The sequence below is a fragment of the Cupressus sempervirens genome, chromosome 6 (assembly GCF_028749045.1).
Source record: "Cupressus sempervirens isolate cs-2001-9-10 chromosome 6, ASM2874904v1, whole genome shotgun sequence".
Taxonomy (NCBI): Eukaryota; Viridiplantae; Streptophyta; class Pinopsida; order Cupressales; family Cupressaceae; genus Cupressus; species Cupressus sempervirens.
Genome location: NC_143123.1, coordinates 333,722,324 through 333,743,325, shown reverse-complemented (window position 1 = coordinate 333,743,325; position 21,002 = coordinate 333,722,324). Strand labels below are relative to the sequence as shown.

At 37.3% G+C, this 21,002-nt stretch overlaps 1 protein-coding gene across 1 annotated transcript in view; it reads left to right on the top strand.

Moving 5' to 3' along the window:
- The window catches only part of LOC149552514 (uncharacterized), a 52,609-nt gene extending 32,129 nt beyond the window's left edge, over positions 1-20,480 (top strand). The window contains exons 2-7 of the mRNA XM_089788095.1: positions 16,277-16,407; positions 16,502-16,687; positions 16,819-16,914; positions 17,006-17,077; positions 17,169-17,285; positions 18,797-20,480. Coding sequence (XP_089644221.1) covers positions 16,277-16,407; positions 16,502-16,687; positions 16,819-16,914; positions 17,006-17,077; positions 17,169-17,285; positions 18,797-20,020 — 1,826 coding nt within the window. The 3' untranslated portion in view covers positions 20,021-20,480. The remainder of the gene's footprint in view (positions 1-16,276; positions 16,408-16,501; positions 16,688-16,818; positions 16,915-17,005; positions 17,078-17,168; positions 17,286-18,796) is intronic.
- The last annotated feature ends 522 nt before the right edge of the window (positions 20,481-21,002 follow it).

Below are 21,002 nucleotides of genomic sequence, written 5' to 3'. Positions count from 1 at the left end.
AGCGCTTTCTCATTGGTTTTTCTTTCAGTGAATTTTTCTCATTGGTCCATAAATGGGTGCTTTATTGTCATTGGATATATATTTAAGATATGTAGCAACCCCAATTAGGGTCTTCTTGAAAAGATTTGGGCCATTGGTTTCAAATTTATCCTGGCCATTCATTGTATTTGGGGCTCCTATATAAACCCCACTTTCATTTGTAAAAGGGAGTTTTGGAGAATTGTGATTGAGTTAGTGCCATGATTGGAATAATTCATTAAGTGTGATGATTTAGTGAAAAATTGTGTGTTTCTTTGATCTCTTAAATTAGTTAGAATTTGTTTCAAGTATTTAATCTAGATTTTCTTTAAGTAAAATCTAGTTGGATGAAAGAATGTGTGGATGAATATTTGTGAAACTCGTCTAATCCATACTGCTTGTGGCTTGCTGATTGTAAATTTGTAAGTCACATGGTGTGGTCAACTGGAATCAAAATACACGCTTACCTTCAATTATTGCTCACACATTGATAGGCATTTATGGATGGTGTTGGTGTTGTAGTAGTGATTTGAACATCTATTGCTCACCCCAGAAGATTGCACTAGCTTAGTGGAAGTTGATGACAAAACTAAGCCTAGTAGACTTCACAAATGCATTAATGGTCTCTTCTATTCTGAATTAGAATTGATTTCTAAACTCTTAATCTCTTTGCTATTTGTTTTTAAAGCTTCGTTAGATTTAAGATCAAGCATGGCATTGCCATATCATTTGTTAAAAAAGTTGATAAATCTAGAGTGAATAGCATAAGTCCCCTTGGATTGCTAGTATACATCAAGCAAAGTGAGCTCATATCCAACATAAAGTCTCAAGTCTCTATGATCTTTTTGTAATTTTTAACAGATGCGGTGTCTTTGTTCAAGAGAGGGTAGAGTGTTCATTGGCAGTTTATTCTGTGTTGGTGTGGTCATAGAACACCTATACTCATCAACAATTTGTTTCTCCTTTTAAATCTTATGTTATGTGATGCTTGTATGTTGCTGATTTGTGCCTACGGCTGCTATCTTATGTAGACATTATGTTTTGTTTATTTTTGTTATAAGTTTACATATGGCAATGTTAATAAGCATGGTACGAAGGCTGACTTTTGGCATCATAAAGAAGATGGATCTAGATATGGTTTTTCCTCATTAAGGAAACTTAATAGTTTCAGATTTTCATGTTATAGTAGTTGTAGCCTTGTATCTAATCCTTCAACTGAGTATTTGGATAGAGATTGAGTTTTCCAAGCATTGGTGATAAAACCATTTTATTTTTCAACATTTGGTATCAGAGTTGAAGGTCAACTGGTTATGTGCTTTCCACTATTTTTTTGATTTCTTAGCTTGACAAGTTTGGGGGAATTTGTTAAAAGGAATTTAAGATTGTTGGAGGCTTATGGGGCTACAATGAATGTTATGTTAGTTAGCTTTGTTTTGTACGTCTTTGAGATTGGAAGTCATGGATATTGTCAAGGTGATCTACGTGGGCATTGAAGGTTCATGATTGTGGATCTTCATGGAGCTGGTTATGTTTTGGTCACTTGGAGCTCTTATTTGGCAATATGCATATCCTTTGTGTGTGATTTTGTTCCTTTACCTTGTCATCATGTGATTTGAGGTATTGATGTTGGATGGGTGCTTCAAACATGTTGGGCACATGGAGAAACTTCTATTGTTTGGATACGAAATTAAGTGCTTATGTGTCATGTCCCCTTTTCAAATAATTAAAAATAATAATATTTGCTAAGGCAGGCAGGCCCAAAAAGGTGAAGTTTTGGAAAAAAGGGGATAATCTTTGGAAGCTAATGGACTAATAAATGAAGATTATTATTAAAATATGTTCTATTAACCCTCTTGGACGTGAGGTAGGGTTATGCCCTCTTTTAAGGGGTTTGGGAGGCATTTTGGGCTGATTCCAGAACTTGACTTTTGCTCATTTCTTTGTTGTTCTTCAGAGGCTGCCAAACCTGTGGAGAAGGAGACCCAAGAACGGGAGTTTACAAGTTTCCAGGAAGGCTAAGGACGGGAGTTTGAAGCCATTCCATGTGCATGCTCATACAGAGTATGCCTTTGTGCTAAACAGTGCAGATTTGTGGGTTTTCGAGAAGAGTTTGGTGTTTTCGGTTGAGTATTTCCTATCAGTTTGGGTTGCTGCTGTATTTTAGAATTTAAGATGTTAAAATAGAGCTGAATATATGTATTGGGACGTGGTTCAACTTCTGAGATAGTTTATTAGTGTTTTTGTGGTGTTTTCGGGCATTTTTGTGTTATTTCGAGAGCCCGATGAGCATAGTTTTTGTCCTACGTTTGTGAGCTATTGTGTAGGTGCTATACAGATCTGAAAATGTCATTTTGTAAGTTGTTATGCTGCTGAAATTTCTGTAAAAATTTTCGTTTTCAGATTTATTAATAATATGTGAAGTTGTGAAGTTTTTGGCACTATTTCGGACATACCCGATTTGGGGTTTATTGAGAAATTGGTGGATCTTTGTAATATTGGTTGTTTGATTTTGAAAATCTGATTAGAAGTTTGAAATATCATAAGAAATCAAAAAAAGGGACATTTTAGTGGTATCAGAGCTATGATCTTGCCAGCCTGACGGTTTGTAGAAGTTTGCATGTCGGTTTTGACAACTACCCAAATCTTGCATGTCATAATTTATGGTTGCATGTTGCTTCTAATCAACTGCATGTAAAAATTTATGGTTGCATGCTACTTCTAATCATTTTCATGTTAGTTCTTGGTGAATTTGGTGGTTGCATGTTGCTTCTAATCAGCTGCATGTCAAAATCTATGGTTGCATGCTACTTCTAATCATTTGCATGTTAGTTCTTGGTGAATTTGGTGGTTGCATGTTGCTTCTAATCAGTTGCATGTCAAAATCTATGGTTGCATGCTACTTCTAATCATTTGCATGTTAGTTCTTGGTGTTTGAAGAAGTTATAACCTATTGGGGTTACACTCTACTTTATTCAGAATGGACAGGTATAGTACAGAGTCTCAGAGGACACGATCTTGGACAATTGATATCCAGAGTCAGAACAGTAAGAAGGATGGTTATTTAGACATTCGAGATAAACTTAGGAAAAGAAGCCATGACATGTCTGAACAGTTGGTTGAGCACCACCGTATGATGAATGACATGTTGTCCGACCCAGCTAAGGTGGATAAGTTGACTAGATTTCTATTTGGCAAATTTTCTCATAGGGCAGATGACACAATTACCAAGAACTTGCATGAGGAGTTTGAGAAACTAGCTTATAGCCAGGCAGAGGTCTCAGATTCTACTTCGCCACAAAAGGTGGTGGGAAAGGATATTACACAGATTGATAGTAACAGTCAACTTTATACTCAAATTGAGACAATTGTATACAAGTCATCAAAGGGTGATGTCACAGGTATTCAGGATGGTATAGTTACAACAGGCAGTGACTACAGCGTAGTGGGTTCATATGATGATTATGAGGATGTTGTTGTGCAGGATGGTGAGATACCTGGTAGAGATGAGCAGACATTGAACATTCATGACTTTGCTGAGAAAGAGTACTAGGCACAGTTAGATGCTTCGTCACATGAGGTTGAGGCTGGTAGTACTTCACATGATTTGTCCAGCCAGCTGAAGGTGAACAAAGATAGTATTGTGACTTCATTATCTCATCATGACAGGTATGTGGAGTTAGTTGGTATTGGTCATATTACTCAGGTGAGGAGTTTGCTTGAGTTACCAGTTGATTCTAGTTTACGGATATGGACTCAAGATTGTTATATTGGCATTTGGGATTCAATTAACTGGAGATCTTTAACACTTTTTGGTAGCAGTGTTTGTTTAGGTGCTATCATGGATTTGATTAGCAGATTACACGGTGTTGTCTTTTCTTGTGCCAGCAGCTTGTCCGATGCTGGTATTAGTTTTTATACACCAGTGTTGGGCTTTGTTCATATATCCAATCGACCATACTTGCTGGAATGTGTTCATGATCTTTCATATTTGGCAGTGTGTACATATGAGTCCCAGGATCATATTGGCATTGATGACATCCAAGAGGATGCAGTGGGTAGTTTTGAAGACTTAGTTTCCTTGGCAGTTTCTTTTGGTACAGAGGAGTTAGACATCAGTGCTACAATTTTTGATACTCCATATGTTGATATGAGCTTTGGAGTTGATTCACAAGATATGGATGGTAATACTCTAGAGACTAGTAACTTTGAGGATACTCCTTTAGACAGTGCATCAGAGGAGGTTTGTAGGAGACAGTCTAGCTAGTGCCATCATGTGTCTAATCAGTTGAGAGTTAGTGAACAAGGCATTGCTATTGCTTGCCAGCATTTTGATGCTGCTCGTCAGTTGTTAGCAATTTATGGATGGGGTTCTACTACTAGTGATGAGCAGGGAGGCAGTTATCTTTCCTTGACAGAGTTCCACTCTTTATGGGAGGCTATCCAGATTATGAGATAGGATTATATGCAGTTGGTAGCCGATAGAGATTATCTTATGGAGTGGGGCAGTACAGCATACGATGCATTGTTGGCCAAGGAAGATGAGGTGAGTGAGCTTACTCAGCAGCTTGAGGTGACTTCTGAGATTCTTGAGAGTACACAGTTGGCTTTCAAGGAGTCACAGTTTCATTTGGCTAAGGTGACCATGGAGTTAGAGCCACTACAGTCTTTACTAGATTCTATATAGTCACAAGCTATGGTGTCTGGTGATCCGAGGATGTCCATGGTCGAGATTGTCAAAGACAGTGGAGATGGGGATGCATCCATCCTTGATACTAATATTGGCATATCGGGTTTGTCCCCACTAGAGTCAGGTTCAGTTGAGTTGGGTGCTGCAACAGATTGTTGTGGTATGCCTGACATGGTGGTGACCTCTAGTACTAATGGTACGAAGACTAGAGATGATGTATCAAAGACCATGTGTGATGTTGGTGAGCCGATAGTTGGCATGGTTCCTGCTAGTAATACTACTCCCTTGGCGATGTCTTCAGAGGTAGTAGTCAGTTCCAACTTAGTTAGTGATCAATTGCAGTTAGTTACATCTGGATTGCAGTCTGAGCCACTGACTGAGATTGGCGCATTCTATCGACATTACATTGTGAGGTATGCTCATCAATTCACCTTTGATGACCATGTTGATGAGATGATGATACAGAGATGTACTTTGGTTCTTAGTGCTTATCATCAGTTATGGGATAGTTTGATGCCTCAAGATGAGAGTTGTGATGGGCACGACATGGCGATAGGTCCTGCAGTTGACAGCTTGATAATACATGACTTAGAGCAGGAGTTTTGGAGTGATGCTTCAGCGGGTGTTGTTATTGATTCTACTCCTTTGGCTATGACATCTCCTGACTTAGCTGGTGATCAGTCATAGTGGGTTGTATCACTTGTTCATGGTGAGCTGTTGATTGAGGTTGGTTTTTTTTATCAACATTATATTGCAGGGTATGTACATCAGTTAGCATTTGATCCTTGTGCTGAGGAGTTGATGGCAGACAAACTTGGTTTGGGTTCCATTTCTTGTTGTTTATCTTGTGATGGCTTTTCACCATCAGGGGTGCATGGGAGTTATGGTTATGAGATAGTGGCCGGTGATCTGCAGAGTTGTGTTGACTGCAGGAGTTGTACAGTGTGTGGATTCTCCATACTTGGTATAGTTTCATTCGGGAGTGTTTACCATTGTTGCAGAGTTGGATTGTACATTCCGTATAGGCCAGTGGGATGCGTTGATGGTTTTTACTATGTTGGCAATTTGATTTGTCCACTTTACTTGAGTTTTGATGTTCTAAGAGTTTGTGTCTCGTGGGTTTTTGACTGTGGAAGTTGTGACTTTGGAGTTTGGTTGAGCAGTAATTGTCAGTTTGATTATGGATTCCTCTTGGTTATATTGCAGAGGATATTGCAGGAGCCTGTGTTAATTGACAATAGTATAGTTCATGACTACATTTGGGATCCAGGTGGATTGATTGGTTTATTGTTTAGCCATTGCTTGAGGACAAACAATATTTGGAAGGGGAGGACTTGTCATGTCCCCTTTTCAAATAATTAAAAATAATAATCTTTGCTAAGGCAGGCAAGCCCAAAAAGGTGAAGTTTTGAAAAAAAGGGGATAATCTTTGGAAGCTAATGGACTAATAAATGAAGATTATTATTAAAATATGTTTTATTAACCCCTCTTGGACGTGAGTTAGGGTTATGCCCTCTTTTAAGGGGTTTGGGAGGCATTTTGGGCTGATTTCGGAACTTGATTTTTGCTCATTTCTTTGTTGTTCTTCAGAGGCTGCCAAACCTGTGGAGAAGGAGACCTAAGAACGGGAGTTTGCAGGTTTCCAGGATTGCTAAGGACGGGAGTTTGAAGCCATTCCATGTGCATGCTCATACAGAGTATGCCTTTGTGCTAAACAATGCAGATTTGTGGGTTTTCTAGTGTGTTTTTTTTAAGAGTTTGGTGTTTTCGGTTGAGTATTTCGTATCAGTTTGGGTTGCTGCTTTATTTTAGAATTTAAGATGTTAAAATAGAGCTGAATATATGTATTGAGACGTGGTTCAACTTCTAAGATAGTTTATTAGTGTTTTTGTGGTGTTTCCGGGCATTTTTGTGTTGTTTCGGGAGCCCAATGAGCATAGTTTTTGTCCTATGTTTGTGAGCTGTTGTGTAGGTGCTATACAGATCTAGAAATGTCATTTTGTAGGCCGTTATGCTGTTGAAATTTTTGTAAAAATTTTCATTTTCAGATTTATTAATAATATGTGAAGTTGTGAAGTTTTTGGCACTATTTCGGACATACCCGATTTGGGGTTTATTGAGAAATTGGTGGATCTTTGTAATATTGGTTGTTTGATTTTGAAAATCTGATTAGAGGTTTGAAATATCATAAGAAATCAGAAAAAGGGACATTTCATTATGTTGGCTTCATGGTTTTAGGCATTGGTTACACAAACACAATGAAAGATAAGCCAATGGCTACTTTGTGAGTTGTAGAGTTGATATGTTCATATGTTATAAGCTCTCAGACAACTTCATTTTCTTATAGGGTTGCAGTTTTCTCTTGTTTTCAACTGTTGGTTTGTAAATCTGACATGCATAATGTGAATGTTTGGATGCTTAAGTGGATTTCAGATTTACTAAGATGGTTTTGCAAGTTTTACGGGTTAACCAAATTTTGTTGTATGTAGATTTGTGATAAGAATATATGCAGAGTGGATTCAATGATCACCTATACAGGTTTGCATGGCTATTTGGAAGATTCTTTTTGATCTACAATTACTCCTAGACGGGTTTGTATGGAAAATCAAGTCTAGTGTTGATCTCGGTGTCCGAGTTTTAGAAATTCACATCTTATGTCTGATTATCTCCATTCTCCATAATAGTGATGTGGGGTTGGATCTTTATTTTCCAGTTATTTGAGATTGGAGCACTGACTATGCATTTCTCCTTTGAGATATTGCAGAATATGTGCAAATCTTGTAAAAATGTCTGATGTTGATTGTGTTTGTAGACCATATTCTTGGGCACCATTATTAAATCTGTATGTTGACTGCAGTGAGAAAATAATTTTTTGGCAGTATTTGATATGGTTGGTCATTTCAATATTAAAAGTATTATACGGTGCATGAGATGCTGTGCTCATTTTCTGTGGAGTTTTGACAATTGTATTTACTAATGGTCGTGATGCCATGCATAACTCACTCACTTTTAGTGGGAGCTCTATTTAGAAAATTAACGTGTTCTATCTTCTTTGTACAAAATTTTAGTTCTAAGTTGCCGCAATGTGTAGTGAGCCATGGATATTATTTTTTAGAAGATGGATGATCTTTTGCAATGGTTGTTGGTGTCATGTGGAGTTCTTGGATTTTGCTTTTATATTACAATGAGTATATTACTGATTACATCTTTGGTTATGTTGACAAAGGATATGCAATCTTGTATCTTCTTGGTTTGGAGATTGTGATTTGAATCTTCTTTTGGGAGTTTTTGGTGTTGAATTCTTTGATTGTGTTGGGGTCATGATAAAACTTCAATTAGGAGAAGGTCAATAATACGTGTGGAGAGTTTGAATACACAGTTTAGTAGGAGGTTTGGCAGTGATGTAGATTTGTCATTTGATAGATGGTTATCTTCTTGTGATCGGAGATGGTGACATCTTGGTTGCTATGGAGGACTTGAGTCTTTATTAAGGTGTCAATTTATGATGTGTTTTTTGGAGCATATGATGTCGTGATGTGTTTTTCATTCTCTAGTTCGAATTTTGGATAATGGTCTTCTTGGTTTTCTTTGGTTTTGAGTATTAATCATTTTCTTGGAGGTTCAAGATACTGTAGGTTGAATTTAAAGATGGCATGGATTGATTAGTGGATGCTCTTGGAGACTAGAGAGATTTGGGTGAGGCTAAGAGATGGCTACTCTTTGATGAGGATTTGAGCAGAAAGATTGGGGAACCTACTCCTGGAAGACTTGAAGAGAAGACTGTTAATATATTATAAGCTTTTATTGCTTCATAATGTGTTCATGGCAATCTCGTATTCCACTCTTGGTCTACTCAATAGGTGAATGATTTTAGACGTATTGCCTACCTATTTACCAAATGCATTTTTTCTTTCTATCTCGTCTTCTAATGTCAGTTAGTTTTGGAGGCCTCATTGAGAAGAAGCTGCATTGTTTTATGGATTTCAGTTCTCCTTGTTTTGGTCTTGAGCTATGAGTCTAGTTTGGAAGATTTATTTGGAGAGGTGTAGGACATGGTTTGCGGCTTTGAGTATATTCCTTTTGATGTGGGAATGATTAGTTTGTTTGATCTACCTTTAGTAGAAGAGGTTTACATCTATTGCTGCCATTTTTTTTGACTTGAATATTGGATGCTGATATCCTTTCACTTTGGGAATGGTGAAGGATATCTTACTTGATGCAGCTTGGTTCATGATAGTACGGATCAAGGATATTGTTTGATTCGAGTATATTCCTTTTGATGTGGGAATGATTAGTTTGTTTGATCTACCTTTACTAGAAGAGGTTTACATCTATTGCTGCCATTTTTTTTTTCGAATATTGGATTGATATCCTTTCACTTTAGGAACGGTGAAGGATATCTTACTTGACACAGCTTGGTTCATGATAGTACGGATCAAGGATATTGTTTGATTTGCAGGTACTCTCTTTAGTCTTGTTCTTCTTTGATGTTTGTATTCACATGGTTGAGTGTGAAGAACTTGGAAGAGCTATGGAGACTAGTGGTTAGAGAAGTATTGCAACGTATTTGTTTGCGGGATTTGCATATATCATTGTATGTTTCCTTGACACTATGTAATAAAAGAGTTAGCCACATCGTACTATCGATAGACTTGGTCTGCTTTGATATATTTTCAGATTTGACATTGCTACAGTGGGAATTTCTGGATACATGTCTTGTTATCTCTTTGATATCTTTGTTTCCTGATTATTGATGTAATGATGAGTTTGCACATTTCATTGAACTAGGATCTATAGGCTATGTAGCTCTGCTGGTTGATCATCCATTGATTGTAGTGGCATTACTCTGACGCTTGTTGTCTATATCTATGAGTTTGTTTCAGTATTAATACAGGCTGTTAGTTGGCCTTGTCTGTGGCTATTTGTGCAATGGTATGTTGCACTAAGGAGGATGGATATACAGAGACTTGATTGCAGTTTTGAGTTGATACGTTAATAACACACACACACATATTCCTTGAGGGTTGTTGAAGCATATTACCTTCTCAAGGATATAAAAGAGTTACTAAAACTGTTATGCTAATATAACCGACATGCACTGTTTTCTCAAATGGACAAGTACAGGTGCATTATATCCTCTGTGAAGCCCTTCTATTTTAAATGTATCATTTTTTAAATCCTTGTTCTTTCTAATCCAAAAGCTGATTGAAACCTGTCACCTGGCAGTATAGCTGTTGTTGTTGGAAGATCTTCCTTGTTGAATTGAAGGACCCTTGAACAGATTACAAATTGGAAGAGTTAGCAGTTTGCTTCACATTCCTATTGGTGTCAGGGGGGTCAAAACCGCTGGGTTGTGCAAAAAGACATATGTGGGTCCAACAGCAAGACGCAAATTCATCTATATTTTTTCTTTTGAGATGTTTTATCTTTGAATGAGCTTTTCATACCTCCCTTATTATAGAGCTGTTAGTTTCACAAAAGCTTATGTTTGAAAAATACAAAATTGTCCCTCTCATTTGTGAGTTGTTTAACAGTTAACAATTTCCATTGTGCCCAAACTCCAATAGCTACAACCTCTTGTGATGCTCATGGCATGTTTCAATGGCTGCTATTTCTGTTAGCCTCTAGGTGAATTGGATTGGTGAGGTTGAACTTTTCAAATTTATGATGAGAAATGCTTAAAAATAACCATTCTCAAAATTCCCGTGAAAGATATATTGATATTAATGGAATATCGACAACAGGCTCTTCAAGTTTTGAAACTCTGTGTAGAGAATGCGCTGGCTGTGTTTCCCTAAAGATGCACTTGTTTAGGAAACTGCTACCATTCTAGTTAGGGTTTTAACAGGATGCTGTTAACCATCCTACAGTTCTGGGGCGATACATTGGCACGTTTCAACTATCTGCCCCTTTATATGAGGGGGTTCAAACTTGCAAACCTGCTGTGATACCTCTCATAGAGAATTAAGCTGGCCATTTTTTCCAAAAGATGCACATGCGAGGAAACAACTACATCCCAATTAAGGATCTCAAAGGAGGCTGTTAAACCATTTCACGAATGATAAAACTAGAGCCCAGAAACTAAAGATGAAATACAGTAATAAAGAAATCATTAGAGAGAAAATCAACACCAGAAGATATCCTAGGAAAACCCTCTTCTAGAATGAAGGGAAAAACCCAACCACACAACAAAAGATCATTTTATTGATAATAAAAGTTCAAGTGTACAATATCCTTTGCTTGATGCAAATATATAACAATAGGAGAGACTCTTCACATTATAACCGAAGGTCTCTTGAGATTCTCATAACTCCTATAATTAATTATAACTCTTCAAATATTCATATACCTCAATGCATGTGAATGACACATGTCATTTATATTTAATATTACAAATTAAAGTGTCCTTTTCAGCTGAAGATGACAATAACAGTAATAACGTCCAAATTTTAAGAGATAAAGATCTCTATTGCAGCTACAAACTTTAACACTCCCTCTTAGCAAAAGATATCTTTAGCTGAACAGTCACACAAAGTTGCAACCAAAAGAATGTCAATGATAAATTCTGAGACAAATTCAAAACATAATTCATGGAGTTACTCAACATGAAAACCTGTAACAATGAGTCATATTCATGGAATCACTCAACATGAAAACCTATAACAATTACTCATATTAATGGAATCACTCAACATAAAAGCCTATAACAATTACTCATATTCATGGAATCACTCAACATGAAAAGATTTGTAAGACTCACAGCTAAGCCTTTAATCACGGACTCTTTCAATGTGAACTGTCATGGAATCTCTCAACATGACATCCAACTCCCATCATCGAGTGTCTCAATTTGATGACATCATGGATTCTCTCAACATGATGTTCACTATCACATACTGAAAGAGTTATCATAGCTGATCTTACAATCTTATTTATTCACACAAGAATAAAATAGGCAATAACAAACTAAGACTTGATTCCATTTAAGTCTCAAATTTTATAAACACCACAAGCATCAGAAGCATATATGAGAATGAAGGGGATTCCATAAGTACTTCCTCTTTATTATGATGAAGCCTCCCTCTGAAGCTCAACATCTCCTTCTAGAGGAACATTCTCATTCAGACTACATAATCTCATTGCGTTTTGCAACCAATAGATTAAGATAAATCAATCATAGATAACAATATACATTAATTTCAAAATATGCATTAGTTTCCATGATATGACAACAACCAATTAAAGAAAGCTTATCTTTTCAAGATTTTGATCTTCATAAAATGACAAGATACTATGCCATTGCCCAATCTTTCAACTTTGCATGTTGGGCATGAACTGCACACAAATTGCAATCCAAGCTTCGCCATTTGTTGCCTTGCAAACTAGAGCAGCGCCTGTAACACATGGAGAATAACTCACAGGATTCACCAAGGAAAATATAGGAAATTCATGCCACGACCAATCTGTCTACACCTTCACATTAAAACAAAGCAATGCACAAATCAATAACCAGAATTATAAGCAGGTCCATTTTGTGCTGCTCTTTCCCAATTCCACTGTTTAATTCTTGCCCTTCTCACAACACTATTATCCCTGGCTGTAGGACTCCCATTCCGCTTTGGGCTTCGAGGCTTATGACTGCCATTGCTACTTCGTCGATAGTCCGTGTCACTTTTGTAATCACGATTACCACACCTCCCATTACCTCGATCATCACAGTCACCACTTCTCCCACTACCACGGTCATTGTATGATTGGCGAGAACGAGGCAAGGGACTCAGGCTTCGGCTTCTGCTGCGGCTCTGACCACCTTTGAATCTTTGATAGCGTCCAAACAGTCTTTTGCGTAACTTCCTATCTTTTTCACATGCATGAAGTTGCAATATCCACCTCTGTTGCAATCATTTTCTTGGAATTGCTGGACTGTTCCTACTATTAATAGATTCGTTCTGTAGAACCTAAAATTGCTGACAGTCGAATGTAAATGAGAATTGCTCGTTGATAAATTAAGAAATGAAACCCCAGCCTTGCTCTGTGCCAAACCCAGCCTAGTTTCTGAGTTGTACACTCTACCATTTCTTCCTGGCGATCGTTCAATATTCACCTGTAGTATCGACATCATTCCAAGTAAATAGAAAACATACACATTAGTCAATAAGGAAACCAAAGGGAACGTGAATTGATGCATGATGATTACGAGAAGATGTGAACACAAATCTTGAAATAGCGAGAGTAGTAACATCTTGAAAGATGCCACGAAACGATCCATGATGGCACTAACAAGCATACTTGTTCCAAGGAATCCGGTCAAAGAAACTAATCATCAAGTTGTCCTCCCACAATGAAGAGGAGCGGGAACTTTCTTGAACCGCCTCTTCATCCACCCACGACATATATACAAGGCACAAGAATGAGTTGCAGTAACTGATGTCTTCAATAGCCGAGTAGAGTCATCAACACATGTAATAAGTGCTCCTGCATATTGTCCATTTAACACACGGTGAACTTGGTCCATGTAGAATACAACAGCCACACTTAGAGAAGACTAATCACTTCTAGGCTTGCTCCACATGGAGAACATTTATACTTGAGATCAACTAAATTCATCCAGACTTGCCGTCTCATAACAAAAGCCTAGAAAACAGCTATATACAATAACAAGTCATAGTCCTAAAGTATTAAGATCACAGAGAAGCAAAGGAATATACAAAGACTTCCAACAAAGCATGAAAATGTACAGAAACATCAGACAACTGCTCATATATAGATCACGCAAAGCTGGACTCATTGCAGATGTCAACATGGCTCTGATACTATGTTAAAACTAGAGCCTAGAAACTAAAGATAAAATACAGTAATAAAGAAATCATTAGAGAGAAAATCAACACTAGAAGATATCTTGGAAAAACCCTTCTAGAATGAAGGGAAAAAGTCAGCCACACAACAAAATATCATTTTATTCATAATAAAAGTTAAAGTGTACAATATCCTTTGCTTGATGTGAATATATAACAATAGGAGAGACTCTTCATATTATAACCGAAGGTCTCTTGAGATTCTCATAACTCCTATAATTAATTGTAACTCTTCGAATATTCACATGCCTCAATACATGCGAATGACACGTGTCATTTACATTTAATATTACAAATTAAACTTAAGTGTCCTTTTCAACTGAAGATGACAATAACGGTAATAATCTCCAGATTTTGAGAGATAAAGATCTGCTACAAACCTTAACAACGAAGCCTGAGGGGAGACATTGGACATATTCAATTCACCCTCTCAAGGGAGTCTCATATGCCAAATGGATGTTGGGCTTGGCTTTGACAAAGCAAAAGCTCTAATTAATGCAATGGTTTAACAAAAATAGAAAAACTCATAAAGTTGCATTACTTTGAGAGGATTTCTTCCTACATGGTCAAGGGGATTAGCATCTCTGTCTTAACTAGCTTGGATAGAGTCAACCTCTTTGTTCTAGATCTCAGTTCATCAAACATCAAGTTTCCTTTATTAAACCATTTCTCCTATAAAAAGGATTTCTAGTAAATCTTGTCTGAAATGCTTATATAACTGTCAAGTAGAAAAATGTATAACAAAGTTAAAAAAAAAATCTTGAAATAGAAGAAAGCTTCACACATACATACACATTCCTTGTATGTTGTTAAAGCATATTACCTTCAGAAGGATATAAAATAATCCTAAAATTGGTACCAAAAAAATTGCTGTGCTCTAAATATGTGGCATGAGTTTGAATGCTTACTCATTGATAACTTGTTAAGCCTTGTTCGCAATTTCCATGGCTTGAGATTTTCCTTGGGTTAAAATAAGAAATTTTTATTTGGTAAACAGGGAATCTAAGAAGTTAACTGTTATTTTATTCTATAGAATTTTACTTAGATGGCATCAACATTTAGGCACTTTTCTTCTGCTTGGGTTTTATGCAAATATAGAAGCTACCATGTTCTTATATATCTCTGCAATTGGTAGATTGAGGCATGCTGAAGTATGAAAATGATACTTCTCTTATTGATTCTTTATTTTGAGTCTTACATATGGTTTCTTGTTTCTTAAGATTCTAGTTAGAGTTGTGCTAGCTCAAGGTCAAAAAAACTATGTATAACCATTTGCCATTGTGTTATACTTACTCTGTTTTGGTTCTAATATTTGGTTTTTCATGTTCTTGCATTTTAATCTGTCAAGCTTCTCAGGTGGCCTGTTTCAGCCCACTTCTCCGTTTGGGTCAAATGCCTCCATTTGGGAAAAAAATTATGATGTAAAGGTACTGCTATCTGGTCCATTGATCCGTCAACCTCTTACCCTAATTCACATATCAACAAAACAAGTAAAAATAAATGACAAATGTCTTGTGAGTGGCTAGACGATATTTTTGGATTTAAATCCTCACCATGCAATGCTAGATTCCATGACCAAGGGGTATCAGTATCACTGACATCAAATTTACCCTGGTCCAATGGGGTTTCGTCCTTGGTATGCACCGCACACTTTGAGTTGGATAGATATATTAGTTTATCTAAATTTAACTCTTAATAATGGCTCTGTAATTGTGTTCATGTAAGAATGCATGGTATACTAAAGATTTTTAGAGATTTTTATTTTCCAGTGGTACTGTTGTTTTTAAAAGGGAGATGTTGTGCCTCTTGTGTACTGAAGTCTGTTTGAGCTTTGGTGATGAGTAATAAAATTTCTTAGTGGGTATTCCAATGCACCAGTATAAACCTACCTATATAGCTTTGGGTAGGGTTGTGCAGGTTCTTTAGCAAGGGACTTGGTATTGATCTTAGCATGAAGGTTGAAAAAATATAGTGGATTTCAGAAGAAACAAAGGTTCAAAAATCTTGGAATGTCAAAAGTTTCAGAAAGAGTCAGGAAATATAAGATACAAAATTATAGTCATATAAATGGAATATGGAAATGATATAAAACAAACAATTTAATACCGGTGCTAACTATTCTAGAAACTTGCCATGTTATTATCAATGCAATTATTTTTAACATCCAGGTCTGCTTTTACATTAACACAATGATTTCACCGTCTTTCATTTCTCATTGTTCTTGAAGTTCACAACCTGAAAAGAAATGCTTATATGACAAAAATGAGGGTTGATGTCAGACTTAATTTGTTGACATTGTTAGATTTTATCCAATAGGTTTACCCCTTGGATAAACTTTGAAGTTGACTGAAGATTCTTGAGGTCTGGTCGAAGCTTGATACTCTGGTGTTGATCTTCTTTTTAGTTTTAGTTTTAGTTCATAACAAATCAGGAGATTCAGTTGCATTTGGAGTAGATAATGATTTTTGAACTAATGGTAGACTTTCAAACTTTTTTCCTTATTGCATATCTGCAACATTTGAGGGATTGTTGCTTCTCTTTCCTAGTTATTTCTTCTTCAGAGAATGCAACTGCAGCTTTTGTTTGGCAATTGCTTCTGCTCTCAAAGGGGAAATATATTACCACTTTGGCTCTGCATTAGGTAATGTGTCATACAATAGCACAATCTACCATGAAAGAGATTTCTCATGACTCGAAAAATCTTCTTCTATTGTAGCCGCTGAGCCAAAACCTGTGAGTCAGTCCATTCAAAATCTGCAGTATGGTGACTTATCTTCAATGGCACAGCAGAACCAGTCATTTGATTTTCAAGGTTCATCTCGGAAGTTTGATGTGCCAAATTCTAAGGTGATATATTCATCTTTTTCCAACACATTTTTTAATGCATTGAAGTACAAAAATACATTTCAAGTATGGTAACTTGATAACTTTTTTGCTACAGGTTGGTCTTCTTATTGGTAAAGGTGGCGAGACAATCAAGTATCTCCAGCAAAACTCTGGTTGCAAGATTCAAATAACTAGAGATGCTGATGCAGATCCATTTTCTCAAACCAGAAATATAGAGTTAATAGGTCCTCTAGACCGTATCAACAAGGCTGAGCAACTTATCAAGGATATCATTTCCCAGGTCTTTGTGCTGTCTGGGATATATGTGATCAACGAGGCACACTTTTTTTGTGTCTGTATTGCACTGCAAGGATGTAATTAGCTAACTGTTCGGTTTATGTGTTTTTTCCTTCTTTCTTTTCGTATTTTTAGGCTGATATAGGGGCTTCAGGCGCACAAATTGCTCGAGGATTCAGTAGTTTGCAACCTGGAGGAGAGCAGATTCAAATGCAGGTTCCAAATAATAAGGTGGACATTTGAGTTTATATCCACTTTTGCAGGAGTTGTTTCTTTGTACTTTATGATGTTTGGTTTTTGAAATTGATTTTATGTTTTGCAGGTGGGTTTGATCATTGGCAAGGGAGGTGAGACTATTAAAAATCTTCAAAGTAGGTCTGGAGCTCGTGTTCAGGTGGGCATGATGCTTGATTTGAATATCTGAAATGAATGATTCTTGGACAACGAGTGATAACAGGGACTAATGTATGATATGTTTGTTACAGTTGATCCCTATGCATCTGCCTGAGGGAGATACATCTACAAGTAGAACTCTGCAGTTAACTGGCACCACTAATCAATTAGAGTCTGCTCAGGAGATGATCAAGGATATCATTAGTGAGGTGTGTCAATCAACTTGTTTTCATGTTTCTGTTTTATGCAGAGAGTTTTTGATGTATTATTATTAAATTCAATCTATTGTTCCTTTTAGCAATTTTTTTTTTCTATCACATATGAATTGTATCAGAAGTAGTGGAATTATGTGACTAGCTAGCTGTATATGGAAATTTGTTTTGGACCTTTATTGCTTCATTAGCCTTTATATACCGTTACCTGTTTTTTTGACAAAAATCCATCCAATGTATGTGACAAATGTATCATTAGCATGCAGTTCGTTTTTATTTTATTTTGCACCTGGTAAACTTTTTAATGTGACCAGTGATGCTGGCATGACATGCCCTCTGGCTCCACATGAAATACCTTTTACCTGAAGCTATGAACTGGCGAGGCCACAAATGGGGGACTTCATCCCTTTATTACCCAGCTGAGGCCCAAACCCTTGAGCACATTGGATCAGCGCAAGCACAAGCCTGTGATCAGAATGGCCCAGTGAAGGTTTGAACTTGGGTGGGAACAACACCACCACCACCTAACCAACATATCAATTGGTCAACCCCATTAGTATGCAGTTTGTTTCTTTCTATATTGTAGTCGTGTTATTTTGGGCACATCTAATCTTTCACAGCTAAAAATACTTGAAAGTATCTGTAACTTAGGGAAAAATTTATTTCTCATATGTGCCTTTTATCAACCATGCATAAGAAAAATGTTTCGACTTTTTTACAGTCATTTAAGATTGATAGCTCATCATTAAAATATTTACTGGAATCATGGGACCTCAATCACCAGGGACAGTTTGACTCATTCCAACATGATTATAATAATTATATAATAATCTTAAGTCTTATGTATATATTTGAATATTTCTATACTGCTAGGTCCATTATAATAACATTTTATAAGATTGCAATTCATGACAGATGGTACTAGGCTGGCCCCTGACTTATTTTTGTAACCCTGCTATAATCTAAATTCAGATATTTATGTGTGGGTGGAATAATTTATTCATAAGTAGTGGTAATCTTTATAGGCATTAGCTTGGTTAGTACCACCCTTGTTTGGTAGGGTGCAGTGTCAGTGCTTGGTGCTTCTCTGCTCAAAGTTCCTTGTAGAGCTGCAAAGGTGTCTTTCAAGTCTTGATATGCTGGATTTTATCTTGTCTGTGATTAATGTCACTATCAAAATTCACCCACAACCGAGGAAGGAGGTATCCTTGCTGAAATGATGATTGTCTGCATTTGCAATGCCACAGTTCTGTGAAAAAGGTGAGAATTTTATGCAGCCTAACTTTTGCTTCATCATTCAGCAGAGGAAACTCAGTTTTTGCAGCGTAGGATGGAACGTCAGTGCACTTAGCCTGGTTGTAAAAACATTTCATGTCTGAGATTTCAGCGAAGATTAAAATTGGAAGGCCTAGATTTTTAGGCCAATGATTGTAGAATGGGTTATTTCTATATTATGTGTTCTTATGCATTATGATCACGATGTTATGACTTAGCTTATTTCTTCGCAGAATCGCTTCAAAGGCTCACCTATGATGGCACTTCCCAATCAGCAAGGCTGTGGACCACGTGGTCCTGCCCTGCAGTGGGCCCCCAGAGGGCCACCACCAGTGCAGTATCCAGGTTATGGTTATGGACATCAGCAGCAGCAGGGAACTTTGCCATATCCTGGGTTATCCCAATACCAATCCCAACCATATGGCAGTTACCCATCCCAGCCTCCTAGTGGCACTGGACAGGATCGGTGGCCTCCTGCACCTGCTCAAGTACAACAACAATCTGGAGAGTATGACTGCTATGGACAACAAGTGCAGGCAGGGGCACCATCAACTGTGGTTAACTATGGATATGGGCAAGCACAAGGCGGAGGTTATGGAGTTCCAGGCACGTATGGGCAACAAGTGACATCTCAGCAAAGCTATGCTCAAGGATATGGAGATCAAGGGTCATCCCAGCAGGTCTACGGACAGCAAGGAAATAATGATGGTTATGATCAGCAAGGAAATCCTCAACAATGGTATGCTCAGCAAGGAAATTCTCAACAAGGGTATGTACAAGAAGGAAATCCTCAACAAGGGTATCTCCAGCAAGGGAATTCTGAACAAGAGCCAGGAAATTCTGAGCAAGGGTATGCCCAGCAAGTTGGACCTCCAGGAGTCCCTGGATCAGAAGCAGTGTCACAGAAGGGACCTCCCACAGGAACTTATGGAAGCCAGAGTTATTCTCAGAAAGGATATCTTGAACAAGGTTATGGAATGGCAGGGCTTTCTCATATGCCACATAGTTTAAATCAAGTGTATCCACAGGAAGGGAATGGGGTATCTGGAGTTTCCAATGATGGATATAATCAACAATCATCTCCTAAGCCTGGGTATGAACAAAAGGGAACTCAGTCTGGGTATGGCCAACCCTTATCAGTGCATCCTTCCTATGGACAAAATACACCATCTCAATCAAGTTATGGACAGCAAGCATCTTCCCAGCCATCATATGTACATCAGAGTATAAGTCAGCCGGCCTATGCTCAACAGGCCTCAGCACAGTCTGGGTACAGCCAACAGGGACCAACTCAAATTGGTACTGCCCTCAAGGAACCCTCTCAAACCTATGAGCAAGAGGGATTATCTCAGCCAGTCCAAGCAAAACAAGAGTCTTCTCAGGTTGGTTCAGGACAAACTAAACCCTCTTATGCTGGATATGAGCAGCACAAAGCCAGTCAGACGGTATATGAATGATATTGATCTACGGTAGGATATGATTAGTGCACACTCAGGAATTACATTACAGATGTTCTCTCTTGAAATGGATTTGTTACTATAATTAAGGTTTGATTCGGGAAAGGACATGGGATTTGTTAGAAAGCCTTAAAAGAAACTTTCTGAGGGAAAACTTTCGTTTAATCCGATGGTTTATAAGCTGCAGATTTGATGGTAATAGTTGTTTATGTAACAGGGGTTCTTGACGCAAATTACTTATTCTTGACTTGACCTTTTTGGCAGCTTTGAGATTTTTGCCAATCATATTTCATACAATGTTCATGCAATTGAATATTGTAGTTCCTGCATTTTTTAGCTGTTTATGATTGCTAGTGGTATTATTTTCCAATGAGGAAGGAATAATAATTTGTTGTATATCAGTGGGGCTCCCCAATGTCTGATATTGAGCATGTTTCTGAAAATTTTGATTTTGTTGCAACCTACTCTTTCTGAAATTGCCATAAATAACTTCTATTTAATATTGCATTTATTAACTTGCTGGACTTTTATTATGTCTTAATGTAGAAATCTGACATTCAATTTTATGTAATCAGGAGATTCTGCATACTCTCCAGATAAGTTTAATGAAATGTTTTTATTCATGGGCGTCAATTCTTGTATGGACTAGTGGAATTGCCTATGTTGTGAAGCTTGAAAGTTTGTCCTTACAGTAGTATCTTACCCATTGAATCTATTATCTAGGGCAGTTACGCTGGCGGGACAGAATAATGCTCACAATGTATGTGCTATTTTATAAGTAATACATTGTCATTTCTGGGCAAGTTGTCGTAGTTTTTTCTATGCATTGATATTAATATGAAAAACATATTCTCAGAATTGCAGTAATTATCATTAATTGGTTTTGTTGAGGTCACAGTAATGATGAAGATACCTTGTAATGCCATGATGTAGAATAGTGTAGAATGGAAATCAGCGTTTAGTATTTAGACCTGCAGGCGCA